The 20,000-nt window shown below is 44.7% G+C and overlaps 1 protein-coding gene across 1 annotated transcript in view; it reads left to right on the forward strand.

Annotated features, from left to right (window-relative positions):
* kcnh1a (potassium voltage-gated channel, subfamily H (eag-related), member 1a) overlaps positions 1-20,000 on the forward strand; it is a 91,365-nt gene that overhangs the window by 10,962 nt on the left and 60,403 nt on the right. The window contains exon 6 of the mRNA XM_062519198.1: positions 2,429-2,821. Within this exon, the coding sequence (XP_062375182.1) occupies positions 2,429-2,821 (393 nt within the window). The remainder of the gene's footprint in view (positions 1-2,428; positions 2,822-20,000) is intronic.

The following is a 20,000-nucleotide window of genomic DNA, read 5'->3' on the forward strand; positions in this document are numbered from 1 at the left end:
GCTGCATGATGAGCAGTTTTGTAAAGTGTATTACATTTGAATTGGATTGGAAAGGGAATTCCCTCCTCAACAAGCCTAGGGGCCTAGGCCATTCTTTGGTCCATCTGAGTAAAGGAGGAGACGAATGCTTTGGATACATTTTATCATAACATCTAGCCTAAATATGGGAGCAAACAATTTATCTGACATGACGTTCAGTAGCCTTCATGGACATGCATGGATTTAAGAACATTCCATAATGCATCTGCATACATGCATGATGATAGCCGGTTGCTCTAGGCGCTTGAGACTGACATAGCTTTGACATATGGTCATTTCTGTTAATCAATGATGGGATATAAATAATAAGCTTAGTATGTAAAATAGTTCTAAGTTTAGTTGGCAGAAAGCTATGAAAACACAGCTGAAATTTCCTGCCACGCTATGAGGTAGGCGTGAAGTGAAAGTAAATGGCAACATTCAGTGAAAGAATTATGGCAATCTTCTCCAAATGCCAAAATGTTAAAGGTGCTTTAAGCGATGTCACATATTTTTTAGGCTAAAACATTTTCTGTCACTTAGTTACAGCTAACATCACCTCACCATGGGCTAGCTGCCTGTACTCTGAATACAGTGTAAAATACACAGTCTCTGAGGACAGACCAGGCTCCAAAAATGGCAACAACCTGGGCCAACCAGGGCCATAAAAACATAACAGACTGTTCCAGCCAATCACTGACGAGATGCGCGTTTAGGAGAGTTTCAATTGCACAGGAGGGAGGGGGAGGGTGTAGCGAGCTAGCTCTCTGTTTTGTTTGAATGTCAACAGAAGTGATGGTACCCAGCATCACTTAGAGTGCCTTAATAGATGAAGATATTAATTGTTGCAGATCCAGGGAATGTATGAATAAGATGGATGATAAGGTGAAGTGTCGTTATCTCCTGCTTTAAAGTTAAGCGACTTGATGCAGCAACATTTTGATACTTGGGTGATCATGCTTCATTCTTTGGCAGCAAGGTAATGTAGAGAACTTGACAAGGATTTTGGTCTAAATGACGTTGTCATCATATTACAATTGGAATTCATTGCTGTCTGAATTGCAATGAATTTTCACAACATTCTGAAGTTTTTGCTGTTTCAGTCATTATGTGTGTATTTAGAATACCATATTCAGATTCAGAAACATCCCTAGCATCAGTATGCCTTTGTGTGACTGTGTTTGTGTCTTGGTCGGTGTACATTTGTGTCTGCCTGCACATGACTTGATACATTGATTGTATTCACAATCAATATATGTATATCAATATCAATATTTCACTTTGTATTCATATCAATTTATGTGCCTAATACGGCTTCTTGTTTGTCCTTGTAAGTGGTGTAAACACACACACACACGTGCACACACACAGACAGACACACACACCCACACACACACACATTCACTCTACCCATCAATTTGGTCAAACCATGAGATGCTTGGATCTCAAAGGTCATAGGTCAATGTGACCCTGGCCGACAAATGTACATTCAGATTATTCAAACAGAGGCAAACGTTGGTGGATAACAAGTTTCCTTTGAACATTTAAATGTGTGTGTGTGTGTGTGTGTGTGTGTGTATGCGCGTGTGTGTGTGCGGCGTGTGTGTGTGTGTGTGTGTGTGTGTGTGTGTGTGTGAGTGCGTGCGTGCGTGCATATGTGTGTGTATTTGTGAGGAGGGGGAGAGAGAGATCTATATGAGTGCAGGAGTGTGTGTAATGCCACCCTGCTGACGTTGCTCCACAAGATTTAGTGATCAGTGAGTGGAGGCGTGCTGAGAGACAGACGCGGCTAATCGCCACAGCAGGGCTCAGAGATGGAGCCACGCTGGCACACACACACGCACACGCACACACACACACACACACGCACACACACACACACACACACACACACACACACACACACACACGCACAGAGGAGGATAAATGAGCCAAGAACACTGCCAAATAGTAGCTGCTCTATATGTGTGTGCACACACACCGGACTCACACAGACATATACTCAGACAGACACCACCCAACACATACTCTCAGACGCACACACACACACACACACACAGACACAGACATACAAACAGACAGACATACACATACTGTATTTACACACATAGATAAGATGAGTGATCACACTGATAAATACTCCTGTCAGACCCCCTCTGTCCCTCCTCCACTAACACAGCACGTGTGTGTGTGTGTGTGTGTGTGTGTGTGTGTGTGTGTGTGTGTGTGTGTGTATGCTAGCATATGAGTGGAAGGGGGACAATCTTTTTAGTGTTCCCCCTTGGGTATTCAAAACACACATTTTCTCTCTCCCTCTCTCCCCCTCTCTCTCTCTGTCTGTCTGTCTCTGTCTCTCCCTCCCCCTCTCTCCCTCTCTCCCCCTCTCTCTCCCTCCTTGTGTGGTGTGCAGGTGCTGCAGCTGGGTTCGGACATCTTGCCCCAGTACAAGCAGGAGACGCCCAAGACGCCGCCGCACATCATCCTGCACTACTGTGCCTTCAAGACCACGTGGGACTGGGTCATCCTCATCCTCACCTTCTACACGGCCATCATGGTGCCCTACAACGTCTCCTTCAAGACCAAGCAGAACAACGTCACCTGGCTGGTGGTGGACAGCATAGTGGACGTCATCTTCCTGGTGGACATCGTGCTGAACTTCCACACCACGTTCGTGGGTCCGGCAGGAGAGGTCATCTCCGACCCCAAGCTCATCCGCATGAACTACCTGAAGACCTGGTTCGTCATCGACCTGCTCTCGTGTCTCCCCTACGACGTCATCAACGCCTTCGAGAATGTGGACGAGGTCAGTGGCGATTGTTTTTGTGTGTGTGCGTGTGTGTGTGTTTGTGTGTGTATGTGTGTGTGTGTGTGTGTGTGTGTGTGTGTGTGTGTGTGTATGTGTGTGTGTGTGTGTGTGTGTATGTGTGTTTGTGTGTATGTGTGTGTTGTAGGGAGGGAGAGAGACAGATGTGAAGTGTGTGGTTAGATGGGTATAGAAGTGACTCATGACCTGGTGGGATCAAAAGGACAAAAGCATGTCATTTTTTACTCAGTGTAACTTAACCTGTCTCAGGTCTTTACTCTCTCTATGCATCCCACACACAGACACACACACACAGACACACACACACACACACACACACACACACACACACACACACACACACACACACACACACACACACACACACACACACACACACACACAAACACACACACACCATTTGGTAAGAGTGCATATTACTTGATGTCAGGCTTGGTTTGGCAGGCCATAAATCTCTTTTTTACATTATTGATTAATGGAGGGTTTAAAAGGGCCCTTCATTTTCTAACTCTGAAATAGACCCAGGAGTTTACAACTGCTCAGCAAAGCACGACTCATTTTCAAACGAACAAGGTCTCTCTCTCTCTCTCTTTCTCTCTATGTTTCTCTCTCAATCTCTCTCTGTTTCTTTCTCAATCTCCCTTTCTCTCTCTCATCTTTCTCTTTCTATCTCTCCTTTTCTTCTCTCTCTCGCTCTCTGTCTGTCTCTCTCTCACACACACACACACACCCACACTTTCTCCAGCTGTATAGAGCACAGGCATATTTCTGTGAGCCTTAGCGATAAACTGGCAGTAAATATTACTGTTTTCAGAGCCAATGGAAAGAGATTCTTAGTTCACTGAAGCAACACTGGAAACTATTTAACACCTCTTTCTCTCCGTCTTTCTCTCCCTGCTTAAACACACACACACACACACACACACACACACTTGCTCACTCTCTCCGAGCGACAGGGAGGGAAGAGCTGTGTCTGTGTGCGCAGCATAAGTAGATTAACGAGGAACAGAGCGCTCCATGTTTGTCACCTGGTGACTTATGGTGGAGATGCTCTTGTTCACCCCACAGCAGGTTATCCAAGAGCACCCTGCCTAACGCTGCGAGTGTGTCATCAGTGTAAGAGTCAAACTGGTTGGATTGCTGCTCATTGCTCATTGAGGCCTACACTATATGGCCAAAAGTGTTGGGTCACCTGCCCCGCATGAACTTAAGTGACATCCCATTCTTAATCAACATTGTTTCATATAACGTCGGTCCACTATTTGCAGCTATAACAGCTTAAACCTCTGGGAAGGCTTTCCACAAGGTTTAGTAATATGTTTATGGGAATTTTTGACCAGTCTTTCAGGCACACACTGACGTTGGACGAGTAGACTGGCTCTCAGTCTCCGCTCTGATACATCTCAAAGGTGCTCTATTGTGTTGAGGTCAGGTCTCTGTGCAGGCAACGGGTGGACCAGACCAACGTCATATTACACCCTATGGATTAAGAAGGGGATGTCACTTAAGTTCATATGCGAGTCAAACCAAATCAAATCAAATCAAATCAGGCTTATTGGCCATGTATACTTGCGTATACAAGGAATTTGGTCTCTGCATTTATCCCATCTGTGAATTAGTGAACTAGTGAATTAGTCTCAACTTCTCTCCTCAATCCTCGATGCTCGGTCCCCCAGGCTCATTCCCACTGATCTATAACTAACACTGGATAGACTATCCCATTGTTGCCGCCCCATCATTCTTTATGTAGATCAGGGATGACGAGGACCGAGGAAAGAAGGGAGGATGTATAAAAGACAAATGAGAGGCACCCAGTGAACACACACTAACCCGGAGCAGTGAGCTGCCTTCATACAGCGGCGCTCGGGGAGCAGTGAAGGGTTAGGTGCCTTGCTCAAGGGCACTTCAGCCGTGGACTGTTCGGGGATCGAACCGGCAACCCTCCGGTTACAAGCTCATTATACTTTCTCTTTGGCTGATGTTTTTATACAAAGCGACTACTTACTTATGTCAACTACTGCAAGGGCCAGTCACCTAAGAGCAATGTGGGGTTATGTGCCTTGCTCAAGGGCACGGAGGTGCAGCAGGCCATTGAACCCACATCTTCTCTGGCCACTACATGCCAGCTCAGCTCTTTAGCGGTCATGCTACCTCCGCCCGAGAGTGACCTTGAGTGTAAGCGCTTAAGTCATCTTGATCAAGAGCGGCCTACTCCAGAGCCACACTCTGTCTTCTTCCCGATCTTCCTGTCATTTCTGCTCAGAATGTGAGGCTGTGGATGTCTCACGAGTCTCAATGGTGCCGCTTAAGCCCAGCCTTGAAGGGGATCAGTGAATGGGGCTGCTATACTGATGTCTGCCATGTGTGTGTGTGTGTGTGTGTGTGCATGTGTGTGTGTGTGTGAGTGAATGGGGGCTCTTATACTGATGTCTGCAACATGAAGTCATCAGAGTTCCTTTTTTACATCAGGAAGGTCTATGTGTAAAAGGTCTATACGCAGCTCTCTCTTTCTGTGTGTGTGTGTGTGTGTGTGTGTGTGTGTGTGTGTGTGTGTGTGTGTGTGTGTGTGTGTGTGTGTGTGTGTGTGTGTGTGTGTGTGTGGGTGTGTGTGGGTGTACCTGTGTATGGATGTGTAGTATTATGCATATGTGTAGCTGTATGTGAGTGAACCTTTGTGTGCATACACCTGTGAGTGAGTGTGTGTGTGTGTGTGTGTGTGTGTGTGTGTGTGTGTGTGTGTGTGTGTGGGTGTGTGTGGGTGTACCTGTGTATGGATGTGTAGTATTATGCATATGTGTAGCTGTATGTGAGTGAACCTTTGTGTGCATACACCTGTGTGTGTGTGTGTGTGTGTGTGTGTGTGTGTGTGTGTGTGAGGGTGGGTGCACCTGTGTTTGGGTAGTATTATGCATATGTGTAGCTGTATGTGTGTGTGAAGCTTTGTGTGCATACACCTGTGTGTGTGTGTGTGTGTCTGTGTGGGTGGGTGCACCTGTGTATGGGTGTGTGTAGTATTATGCATATGTGTAGCTGTATGTGTGTGAAGCTTTGTGTGCATACACCTGTGTGTGTGTGTGTGTGTGTGTGTGTGTGTGTGTGTGTGTGTGTGTGTGTGTGTGTGTGTGTGTGTGTGTGTGTGTGTGTGTGTGTGAGTGTGAGTGAGTGAGTCAGAGGCGAGAAGGGGCTTTGGCTATAGCCTTTGATCCCCACACAGTTACATCCCCTCCACCTGAGAGAGAAGCCGAGCCAAGCCAAGAGCTGCTCTGCTCACAGGTGGAAACACACACACACACACACACACACACACACACACACACACACACACACACACACACACACACACACACACACACACACACACTTTCTCACTTACTTTCTTGCTTTCACTCTCCCTCACTCATTTTCTCACAGATTCTCTTTTGCGCTCTCTCAAAAAATATCTCTTTCTCACCGACTTTCCCATAACCCCCCCTTCCCTCCCTGTCTCTCCTCAGTAATAAGGAGCCATGCTGGCTGCCCTTTCTGTGCAGTGCAGTAGCAGCAGTTATAGTGGTGTGGTGCAGCAGCCTGTGGGTCTGTGGGGTTAATCGCTCCCTTTGTCCATGTGGCTTTCTTGCTTTTAGATGGAGCCTCTTAGATAGGACACAGACACCACGATCTATCATGATCCTGGGAGACAAACAGCACTGCTGAATCCTACGCTGAAGTCTACCATTGGACTACATCCAAATATGTTTATGTGCTAGTATATAGATTACACTGTGTGTATGTGTGTGTGGGTGGGTGTGTGTGAGTGTATTTGATAAGATCTGTGCCCCTCCCATATAGTTGCATAGAACTGTGCTTTTAAGTACAGTGGCCAACTCTGAGTTTAGGGACAATGCAAGGAAGGGAAAGAGGTTAAGATGGTGGAAAACAGCAGGAAGAGAAGGAGGAGAAGGATTCAGTGCCCCTACCCCCTCCACCCTACTACCACCTCTCCACTGACACACAAACACACACACACACACACACACACACACACACACACACACACACACACACACACACACTTGTTTCAGAAGGTTGCCAGCGTTCTATTCCAATGCTTTTTGAAGACATCTGGTCTAATTGTGTGTGTAGGGATTTGGGACAACTCCCGTTTAAATGAGCTCCCTGAGGAGAAGATGACGATGGAAGCCAGCCTAGCCTAGCCTAGCCTAGCCTAGCACTGCGCAGATTCTCCCCTCAGCAGCCTCCTCCTTCTGCCAGCCTAGTGGCCACAATTCACTTCAGGGCTCTCTGGGGGAGATGCTAACAGCTTTAGCCTGTTACTTCCTCAGCCACTGCACTGTATCGAATAGGCTCCCACAGGAGGAGTTAGGGTTAGCGATGCTAACGCGCCTAAAAGGGCCTTGAGTAAATTAAGTGTGCCCAGTAGGAATCGGTGCTGCTGATTCAATTAAAAGGGATTGACAGCTCTGCCTCTCATCCCATGGCTGTTGTTTAAGGTTGTGAAGGGCCTAAATAAAAGAGCATAATATGGTGTAGCCTCTGTGACACTTACTCAAGCTGCACTGAATTAGCGGGTATCATTTAGAAGTGGTCTGATGGTACAGGGGCCCTAATTTGAATCACACTCAGGACTCTCATTTGAATCCAAAGCGAGCACTAACAGGCTCACAGACTGCAGACACCACACTGTGACAACAGCCCTTATCAACAAGTCCTATAGGATTCCAATTAGGGTTTGGATTTTTTCTTTCTTTTTGTTAATATAGGTTTCTTAAATCCTATAGAATTGTTGCTATTGGAACTTTTTGATAAGGGAGGCGCACAGCTAGAGCCCTAAAAGTGAAAAGGACAACAATGAGTGTGCACAGAGGACATGTTTCTGTGATCGACCTGCCTCTTATTTCTCCTCTGAAGGTCCCCAGCTGTTTGTGCTCCGATTGGATCCTTCTGCAGGGTCAAATGTCACAGCAGCTCTTCCATCATTGACATGATTCTTTATCATTGCTATGTTGCCATTGATCCAGCGGGTGTTGATGATTACTGTACAAGGACACATGTGGGAGCATACACAAGGGCAGCAAAACAATAATGCCCATCACCATGCTGTCAAAATGGGAGACACAGCACAGGACCATGAAATGAACCCTCAGGTGGAGATGCAGGATATCCGTGTCTGAGCAAGACATCATCTGTTTTCCTTCTGTAGACTTATCTGGTCATGCTGTGACGATGTGACTGGAATTTTGGAAAGTGAACGTTCTGGAATATCTGAGTTCATTAGACCCTTGATTCAGAGAGGGTTAAAAGCAGAGCTGGTAATCAAGGATCTTGAATTGTTACTGAATGGAATCTTTTGTTAGAATGTTCAAAAACGGTGTGGGTTAAGGTTCTTGGCCATAGTCCAGTAGAATAGATCATGCGCTGGACTGCAGAGGCTGAGACGGTGAAGACAAAGAAGTAAATCGGTGAGAGTATAATGCACACATCGACCCACCAGGGAAATCCCACAATCCCACACCAGGCTGACACACAGCAAGCACGCTTTATCTCTCTAACATGTGGCTCTGTGGGCTTGTATCGAACAGCCATTCATCTGGGCAGTGTCCACTTGGGTGTGTGTGAAAAACGCAATTAGGCAGCTAATTGTTTTCACTTTAGTGGTCGAATAATGTTATCAACAGTTCTTAATGAGTAGATTTAATCTTTATTTCATTATATTTTAATATGAATCAATTTGCTATTGTGATCATTTGTAAGATTATTGAGGTTTTGACCTTTAGTCGTGGCTGAAGACCAAAACGGAACAATTTACTTAAAAAGTGTTGTTAACGCAATGAATAACAGGGGTATGTGAATAATGATACAATTGTGAAAATCAGAAATTAAGAGTGTTTCTATTACAATCTTGGCTCTTGCAAGAAGACGTTTGGCTTGCACCCCCCTCTCTCTTTCTCCAACTGACTATCAGTACCATGAGGGTCTGCCTTTGTGTGTGCATACTGTATGCATTAGTGTGTGTGTGTGTGTGTGTGTGTGTGTGTGTGTGTGTGTGTGTGTGTGTGTGTGTGTGTGTGTGTGTGTGTGTGTGTGTGTGTGTGTGTGTGTGTGTGTGTGTGTATGTGTGAAATGGTTGAATGTGAGACGTATAGATTTGTCTGCAATCGATAGTCAGCAGCACAGCCAGCTGGTTTCAGCTGAGGCCGAACTCTTCTAAAGTTTCCATCACAATCAATCTCTTCCAGCCTAATGACTTAAGCAAAGCTGCCCGCCTGCATTTCGTGCGGCCGCCGATCAATGCCAGGGAGGAAAATTGGGCTGTGAAAAATGCCAGGATAGCTCTGGTGTCTGCGCGCCCGTCTGCAGATCAAGACAGAGGGCAAAGTCGGTCCGGAGGGACACTGGCATTTGTCCTGTCTATCAGTAGCCACATTTCACACACACGGTGAAAAAAGCACACAGTACATAGACCTTTGTGCATGGATGTGAACACACACACACACACACACACACACACACACACACACACACACACACACACACACACACACACACACACACACACACACACAGTACATAGACATTTATGTGCATGGATGTGATCACACACTCTGTAGATAAGCACACACACACACACGCACACAGTATTTTAACTTCGCAACTGGATTTTAATTTCACGCTTGATTCATATCCTCAGTGAAACATGTGAACGAGCAGGGTGCTTTTGACAGGATTTGGAATAGAAACTGTCCACGGGGATGATCATAGACTAATCTAGTAAATAATTCAAAGACGCGTATACTTCAGAGGTATGCTCATTTACACGCCCTTCTGTATCAGCTGTCATTTTTCTCTTTGATATAAATATAGAGTATATATATATATATATATATATATAGAGAGAGAGAGAGAGAGAGAGAGAGAGAGAGAGAAAGCACCTGATGCATATATATATACTGTATACTACATACTGTATTGTATATATATACTGATGCAAATGTACATCAAAACAAACAGGGACACTATGTTGTCTCACTATATTGTGTACACTCACTTGCAAGCCCATACACACACAAACACAGAGACACAGACGCCCAAAACAAACACACAAACACATGCACACACACACACACACACACACACACACACACACACACACACACACACACACACAAACACATGCGCACACACACACACACACACACACACACACACAGACACACAGAGACAGGCCCACCCAGCTTTCATGTGGCCCCTGGGCGGCTGGCTTCTCAGTGGAGTTGTCAGCACTAATTTCCTTTGATTAGGTCCATGGCTCTATCAGGGCTGAGCACAGGCTGCCTTATTGGCTTTGAACCCAGCCCAGCGGAGTAGCACAGGGCAGAGGGGAGCTGTGTGTGTCTGTGTGTGTGTGTGTGTGTGTGTGTGTGTGTGTGTGTGTGTGTGTGTGTGTGTGTGTGTCTGTGTGTCTGTGTGTCTGTGTGTCTGTGTGTCTGTGTCTGTGTGTGCATGTGCGTGCATGTGTGTGTGTGTGTGTGTGTGTGTGTGTGTGTGTGTGTGTGTGTGTGTTTGTGTGTGGTGTGTGTGTTTCTGTGAGTGGGTGTGTGGGTGGGGGTGCCTGTGTGTGTTGCATCTGATGTTCTGAGGATCAGTGGGGATCACTGTGTGTGATTGTGAGGAGTGTATGAATGTATCTGTAATATGGATGTGTGTGTGTGTCGTGCGTCAGGTAGCTGTGTGACTCCAACACTGCTGCATAACATAATCACAGATGTGGGGTGTTGGCAAGCTGCTGAGGGCTGCAGTAGGGCATAATACACACACAACACACTAACAACGCTACCTGTTTGCTGCTGGAGCAGCCGGCCATAATACACAACACACTAACAACGTTACCTGTTTGCCTAATACACACAACACACACTAACAATGTTACCTGTTTGCGTAATACACACAGCACACTAACAACGTTATCTGTTTGTGTGTCTGTCGTGGTCGTGTTCACCACACTACAGTGTTTGTACAGAGACCAACGGAAATAGTTGAAACAGGATGATATTGAAGAGGTGTGGGGGTAGCAGTGGATGGGTTGATGTCCGTCTGGGTTTGAGACCCGAACCCACCATTTCAAGTCTGTGTCACTTTGGATAAAATTCTGTGCTAAATACCGGTCACTTTCTGTTCCTTTTCTTTTCCAGAGACAGAGAGTGTGTATAACTTAAATGTAGTGTGCTAGCTTCGTGTCCATGTATTATATGAGAGGTGTTGACATCTTGAAATGGTTGTAAGATATAAGGTAGGTGGAGAATACATTTAACTTGGCAATTTAGGTGATTTGACAGCTAATATAGTTCTGATTGAGTTGAATCATGATGGAAGGGATGATGAAGGATGATGTGATCAGTGTGGTGTGATCAAGAACCATTTAGTGGAGCAATAGTAAGAATAGACATGCTAGTTAGGGTATCATTGAGGTGTCAATATATCTCACAACCTAGGACTGAAAGTAATGATTTGATCTACCCTGGGCCTGTGAGTGATTGTGTGCGTGTGCGTGTGTGTGTATGAGTGTGTGTCTGTGATTTTTCTACCCAAATCTGGCTAAGCTACTTCTACTCCAGCCAAAATGCTTAAGAGCTCCCCTGCTTAGAGACTCGTGTGGATTGGAGCCTCTAACGGTTGGATACCCAAGCAGCTGTGTGGAGTTTTGATCTAAAACTTGTGAGACCTCTTTCCACATGGCATCCAAACACCAACCAAAGCTGCGCTGGCACAGACACTGGCTCCGATGACAGCTTGCCAGCCTGTTTCCTGGTGCCTTTCGGCGATAAAGTTCCTGATGCCAGTACCTTGCCAGTTTTTCTGACCTTTTTCCTGGAACTGAGAGCTAAGCCTGGCCAGCAGGTGGACATGACAGATGTGTTCTTTCCCTGTCCTTCACACGACTCTATACAGTAAATTCTAATGACTTGGGAAATAAAAATACCACATTTATTTATTGACTATAAAAACATACATAAAAAGTGCCTTATGGCTGCATGTGTTGCTTTAAAGAAACACTAAAGCACTTTTCCTCTGTTGTTGTTTATCCAGCACTGGCTTTTCAAACTAGATGTACCGCAAAGCGATACACAATATGACCGCCGCTCAGTCCTGCACATTCTCTCCGCAAATATCAATCACGCTTGTGTTTCCATCGCCTACTCCATCGCTACTGCAACTTTTATGTATGTAAATGAGTGTGTGCATGTGTGCGCTTGCTTTTGTGTATGAGTGCTTCTCTGTCTAGTGTGAGTGTGTGTCTACTTGTGTGTGTGTTTAATGTGTCTCTGAGTATATGTTCACTGTGTTCTCTGCCGTCACTGTCACTCCAATATCAGATAACACACACACACACACACACACACACACTCACATGCGCGCGTGTGCACACACACACACACACACACACACAAACACACATACACAGGCACACACACACACACACACACACACACACACACACACACACACACACACACACACACACACACACACACACACACACAGGCACACCCAGAGAGAGAGAGAGAGAAAGAGAGAACACACACAGAATACACACAGATAACACAGACACAGAGAGAGAGAGAGAGAGAGAGAGAGAGAGAAAGAAAGAGAACACACACAGAACATGCACATACACACATATACACACATGCAAACACACAGATGGGCACACAGAAACGCACCCACACACTATAGTACATCACACACACACTCACTTCTCAGCCCCGGTGGTCTCACAAAATGTACTCAAAGATGTGTGTGTGCATGTGTGTGTGTGTGTGTGTGTGTGTAGGTGTGTGTGTGTGTGTGTGTGTGTGTAAGGGTGTATGTGTGCATGCGTGTGGGCGTGTTTGTGCATGTGTTTGTATAATGTTTTATGTACATGTGTGTATGTAGTGGTGCGTGTGTGTGTAGGTATGCGTGTGTGTGTGTGTATTTATGTGTGTGTGTGTGTGTGTGTGTGTGTGTGTGTGTGTGTGTTCCTGCATGTTTGTTGCACCCAGAGCAACCATTCTCTTTTAAAACATATTTGGAAACTAGTTGATTAAAGGTTTCTAATGGTGTCACTTACATGTTTCTAGGACAAAAACTAGCAGAGATTGAGATGTTTGGAACAGTTTTTGAAATCCCCAGGGGGGGATTTAGACTCCAGATAATACCACCATCTACTGGCCGATGGGTATACAGTCCTGAATGTACACATAAATCCATTTATTTTATAGCCCCCCATGGATGAAATTCCACAAAACTTGGCATACTCCCAGAGGGTGTCAGGTTAATCATACACATGAAATTTGGTGCAGTTCATAACATCTCATCTGAAGATAGGGGCAATTAAAGCAATATTACATTGCATTTTCAATTTTTACGATGGGGGGGCAAATCACAAATGACTGGTTATAAGCTAAGTTGATGCAAGCTCTAGAGAACAACATACCATAAACATTTTGTCATCCTCGGTGCCACGGTTCAGGTAGTTATGTAGGAAAAACTGTCATTTTTGGGCTTCGGGCGGGGGCAGCGCGGGGGTGGAGTGACCCCCGGGGACGAAACGAAAATTTTCCATAGAACTCTACCGGGGCTACATGCCCACCAAGTTTCATGCGCTCCGGTGTTACGGTGCCCCGGGAATCGTTGACGAAAAATGACGGGAAAAAAAGAATTAAAAAAAAAATAAAAAAATAAAAAAAAAAAACTTTGACAACAACTATATGACCGCTTCGCTAGCTACGCTAGCGGCGGTCATAATAATTGTGTCCACAGGTAAGGTAGAGTGTAGGATTTTCAAAGTATGATGTATTGCGACATCGGAGCAAGTCAAATTTGTAGTTTCTTATGTCTCATCCCATCGAGCTACAGATCCTACCCGATCTGGTAAATTTACACAGTGCGGTTATAGCCGATAGAGGGTCGTGAAGTGAATGCAGAAGTGCCTTTCACCCTGTTATGAGTTGATGAACCACTGAAATGATATCGGAAACATTTTAAGGTGCAAAATGTGTTGCTTAGTGTTGCTTTAAAGCAGGGCTATGCTGTGTGAGACTCACTTCTGATACTGAATTCCCCACCCGTGCAAAAGGCATGGTACGCTCCAGACTCTGTACATTGCCACTGACAGGCTGAGTCAGTGTGAACATGTGTGTATTAAGCTCAACTTGCCTCCTTCATTTAGCTCGGTTAGGTTTGATTTAAAGCCTCTTAGAGTTTGCGATCAGTGAAAAGGAATGTGTAGAAGTCAGCTGTTAAAGTCAGACAATTTAATTTACCCATTTTGTCTAGATACTCCAATCTGTGAATTGTTAGTCAGTCACATCAATATGAGCATGAAGCTGTTATTTCAGAACAACACTGCAATGCTTTAAACCTTCAAGGGTGATCACCCTGTCCTCTGTCTGTGGTGTCCGTATACCCTATGCATGGTGTAAGCGACTTCCAGGTATGTCACAAAGGTGTTAAAACTGTATTCTTATCTACTATTGAATAGCATAGATGCTAGAGGGATTCCAAGTTTATATAGGAAGCACATTAGATTGCAAGGGTTCTTACACCTGAATCAATTTCAAATATGCACTGCTTGACATTAATCAGGTGAAATTGACTGAAGCTGTGATCTGTGGAGGAGGTTAACACAGTCATCATCATAAACAAACAAGCATCTCAATAAATTAATTAGCTCATAAATACCTGATTAAATCAAACCATTACCTGCTTCACGCATCAGATGTTTGCTATCAGTCTGTGGACCCCTGCACCCAAGAGCACATGTAATGGACATTTTGATGTCAAGCCTAAGAAGTGCAGCACCATCCTTGCGTGACATACAGTAGATGTTGATGGAGAGGAGCAGACTGAGCTGTCATTGTGAGAGCAGACACTTCACATTCCCCCTCAGGACAATTGCATTGCTCTATCCCACCCATAGTGTCTACTTATTAGCAAATGTACATACTGTATTTATTCTTATACATAGCGTTGTGCTACTGCCCTTCATTCTATTCTTACTGTTCTGTTTTTCTTTATGTTATGTTTGAGTGTTGTACTTTGAGAACAAAGTTGACTAGAGTCAAATTCCTTGTTTGTTTACGCCAACCTGGCCAATAAAGCTGATTCTGACAAAGAACAATTAAAACCAAAATTAAGAACCAAAAAAGCTACATTCCTGAATAAGCAAATGACCCTTCCAATTGTGACGCAGATTAACTTGATTCTTTGAGCTGTCGCCTTGAGTATGTGCCTTCTTGTAAAGTTGCTCAGACTGCAGCTCTTACTGACAGAACCCACACTTAGCCTACTGTGTCAAAGCAACTGCTCTGTATCTTCTCAAATGCACAGTATTTGGTGAATATGTGGACATGGATGTTTGCATTCTTTAGACTGTATCCCTTCATGGCATTTCCTGATCAGGGCTGATAGATGCACTTGTTCATAGACAGTGAGGAGTAGTGCAAGTGAACTTTCTTTTTTATCCCAAGACAATTTGTGTTGAATTAGTGTTAAAATCTCCAGTCTAAGTGTTTGAGTTGAGTTAGAGTTAAAATCTCCACTGATAAAAACTGATAGTTTCGGTCCTTGATAATGATTGGCTGAATCGTGTTTGATGCCAATGTAAAACCCGACGCAAACATACACCTTGACCGCATTTCGTTCTATAGTAATGCGCTAACACAACTTACACAAAGCCAGAGTAGCTGCGTCTCAATGTTTCATGGCAACCATTCAGATAGAGGAAATATATTTATTGGCGGAGGAATGATTATCTATGAATACATTGTTACATTTTTTGTTGCTGTGCTTTCATTAGTAGCAGTTTTAGAAAAGCAATAAGCCACTCGAGTCTGTCGTTTGCACTTATTTTAGAACAGCTAAGGGGGGTTTTAAGTAAAAGCGTTTGTGTCGAGTTAGCGTTAGAATCTCCAGTCTATATATGATTGTAATTATGATTTTGTACCAGTGGGATATAATCCTTAAAGTTAAGATATATCCTGTATTATTGTGGGATAAAAAACTTTGAAAACCAATACATAAATTGTTCAAAAGCATTTGTCTAAGCATTTGTGTTGAGTTAGTGTTAAAATCTCCAGTCTAAGTGTTTCACTCACTTCTCCACTTCATTAGTTTCCACCTGGCTGGTTGCTACCATGGCGACTGCCACTCAGCGGAGCCCTCGATGGTGCTGTTTTATAATGGCAGGTTGCCATGGGGCTTTTGACTGAGTCACTGCTCCTGAGAATGTGTTGTTGGTGGCGATGAGTGTCCGCTGTGCATGCCACAGACTGACTCCATCACTGAGTGGGAGGAATAGCTACTGTGTCCTAAGTGGCTATTGTTACCCTGAAGAGATAAGTCATAGATCTCAAATGCCATTTTCTTCCTTATGAGTCAGAATCGTGTTGCTGGTTTCTGCTTCTTTGGTGTGGTTGTGTGTGTGTGTGTGTGTGTGTATCCTGTGCTGTGCTGTGTTGTGTCGTGTCGTGTTCACACTCTGAGGTCAGCCATAGTTCGTCCCATTGGACTCAGAGGAGCTGGAGGAGTCTGGCACCTGTACAGGTCTCTTGGCAGGTCTCACGAGTCCGTGGGCACGCAGGAAGCACTTCCATGAAATGCTACTGCCTGTCCTGCCACCCAGAAACATCAATTTATGACTTAATGTGAGCAAAAAGGTGTATGAGCAGGCACTGAACTGGGAATAAACAACACACGTACACACACACACACACACACACACAATGACAACTCAAATCAGAAATCTTGCGCTAAACAGAAACAGAAATTTAAAAACAATTATTTCACAACATTCCATTTACTGTGCATAAAAATGATCAGATTGCAAGTGTCTTTTCTTGGTGTCAATTGTATCATGTGCGTGAGTATAGTCACAAACTTCATCATCATTCAGACACCTCGTACAACATCTCAATCAATCACATTATATTTAACATCACTGAGTCCTAATTCTGTTGATGAGTTGAAAGGCAGCAGGTACCGTAGCTCTCTCCAGGAGACTCCTGTGGGAACCCCTGCTGCAGAGCAGCCCACGGCCACAGCTACTGATAGACGCCCTGCCTGAGCGGGTGGGCTGAGCTCTCTCTCTCTCTCTCTCTTTCTCTCTCTTCACCTCTCTCTCCCCCACTCCATCACTCTCTCTCTCTCTTCATCTCTCTCTATCTTCCTCTCCATCACTTTCCCTCTCTCTCCATCTCTTTCTCTCCCCCTCCCTCTCTTCATCTCCCACCTTCTCTATTACTCCCTCTGTCTCTCTCCATCTCTACTGCCTCTCTCTCTTCCCCTCTCCCTCTCTCACCCTGTCCATCGCTCCTCTCTCTCTCTTTCCCTCTCGCTCTCTCCCTCTCTCCATCACCCCCTCTCTCTCGTTACATCTCTGCATCTCTCTCTCTCTCTCTCTCTGTTCTTCTCAGTAGCTGTCTGCTTGTCTGTCTCCTGCAGCTTGTCAGTCACTCAGTGCATGTTACAGGTGTTCTGCTGCTAAGTCTCCTCAGGGCTCATCAGTGTTCCTGAGCAGAGCACACACGCCATGACAACTGACAGCTTCTGCACAAAGGACCTGTGACACGTGCACACAGGGAGCACACTCACAAACACACACACACACACACACACACACACACACACACACACACACACACACACACATACACACACACACACACACACACACATACAGTACATACAGGGCAGATGGGGTGTGTTCTCTCTCGCACACACACAAGCACACCCTCTCCTACGCACACACACACACACACACACACACACACACACACACACACACACACACACTTACAGGGCAGATGGGGTGTGTTCTCTCTCGCACACACACAAACACACCCTCTCCTACGCACCCCCCCCCCCCCCACACACACACACACACACACACATGTAGACAGGATCATAGGATCACAGTAGTCAGGTTCCCTGAGTGTTGGTCTGTGCACAGTGAGTGGGAGAGCACAGAGCAGTGTGTGCTCGTCTCGTCTCACTCTGGGAGGTGTGGCACGGCACCGCCGCCATGTGGGATGTGTTCTGGGACGTATCTTCACCACTCAATGCTCTGCTGAGATGGTGATCTGTCATCGTTTTGTTTGGACTGAGTTGTTTGTTTTTGTTGTTGTTGTGTGTGCTTGTTATTTACCTCACAGCAGTGCTCTCTGTCTTCTGCTTCTCTGTTTTGTTTTATTTATTTACAATCATTTATTTAAAGTCTTCTATTCTTTTAAGCTTCTTGGTTTTAGTTTGTTTTTTAGTTATTACCAAAGATCCTTAAGGCGTAGCAAGATACGTCGTCGTAGTTCATGTCTATGGGCGCAAAACGGGGATCACTTCCTCTGCATAAAGAGGCGCGTCATTGCGTGTCAGACGTATTCATGGGTTTCATCAGGTCCCTTTCCACAGGTGTACAAAATCAAGCACTCGATTATCAATGCTTGATGATGTTCCAAAATAATCTTGCTGCTCTTTCAAGCCCTCTACATTTATTAGTTCTAATATGGAAGTAACACACACAAAGCATACAATTCAAGGAATTGAATAAAAACATCAATGGAATAATGGAAATATGTCGCTGTTCTCATTAAGCTACCCCAGCGCCATCTGATCGACGTTAGCACAAATCAGGATTTGGTTCAGCTGGCTGGCTAATGTGTTGTCAAGGTAGAGCGTACGTAGCAACCGGCCAATAAGCAGAATAAACAAGAGGGGCACACCTGATATAAAGTCGATTTTCTCCAGACGGGAATGCTCAAAAATGCTAAAAAGGTACCTGAAGTGGTCAGAAGGGGTTGAGGGTCATGAAACCGTGCCCAAAATTCACATTCCTAACTCTAGAGAATGGAGATTTTAGCATATAGTTGAAATTCTGATCTATGTCCATAGACTTCAATGGAACAGTTGCTGCCTCTGCTCTGCCCTCTTGCCATTCGGGTTCCAGGAAGTGGCTTCTCATGAAGTATCTTGCTCCGCCCTTAATGATCTTTGTTATTACTTAGAATTTGAGTCACCATGTGTTTTTTCTGTTTTTATTGAGTCATGTTTTTATTGTTATTCTTTTTCCGTTTGATCATTCATTGCGTTCTTTCTCTTCTTCTTCTTTCTCTATGTCACTTGTTCTGTTTGCATGGCTCCTCCCCTTCCTGTGTTTGTTTGTGGCCAAATGAAGAACTGGAACCATCGCGCTGTCACTCAAGTAGGACTTCTTTCCAAAATGTGGAGTTTGATTAGTCTAGTCTGATACAAGCACCCCCCCTCTCTCTCTCTCTCTCTCTCTCTCTCTCTCTCTCTCTCTCTCTCTCTCTCTCTCTCTCTCACACTCACACACACACACACACACACACACACACACACACTCACATAGACACATTCACTATACTATTATCATTTTTTTCTTTAAAGATAGACCTGGCCTGGTAAATAAAATGTTATAAGCAGTGTGTGTGCGTGCGTGCGTGTGTGCGTGCGTGCGTGCGTGCGTGCGTGCGTGCGTGCTGCGTGTGTCTATGTATTTGATTATGTGTTTGGACAAGCATACAGGGAAATCATGGCCAGTAGTAGTATCTTCTCTCTCTCACACACACATGCACACACACACACACACACACACACACACTGGACCACAGTAAGCATGCCGTTCATATCCTCGTCTGAATTACCTACAGCTGCAAAGCTGGTCCCAAGAATAAAGTATCTTTCTGTCAAACTAATATTTCTGTGCTTTTGACATTCATCAGTACAGATCATATATTGTGAACTATGGTAGCCTATCTACAGTATCTGCCAAATAGTCCTTGCCATTAACTCAAAGTGCTCTACAGTGGTGATACTGGCCACAAGGAGAGGCTCACTTTATACCGGTTGGTTTCAACAACTCATACTGTATGTCTGTATATAATGGGTGCTGATTTTTCAATTTGTCCTTAGACCAGATGCCCAAATAAGCATTAAAAATGCCTCTGAATGAAAATGTTCAATTTACAATGTCGTTTATGACAGGAGGTTAGGCAAACATAATGACTGCATAATGACTTAAGATGATGTGCAAATAAGTGTGCAAAATAATCTGTTTATCATTTGTTACATCACAAGAAAGCATTAAACACTATCTGCCAGTCTC

Source organism: Sardina pilchardus, chromosome 18, assembly GCF_963854185.1.
Source record: "Sardina pilchardus chromosome 18, fSarPil1.1, whole genome shotgun sequence".
Classification (NCBI taxonomy): Eukaryota; Metazoa; Chordata; class Actinopteri; order Clupeiformes; family Clupeidae; genus Sardina; species Sardina pilchardus.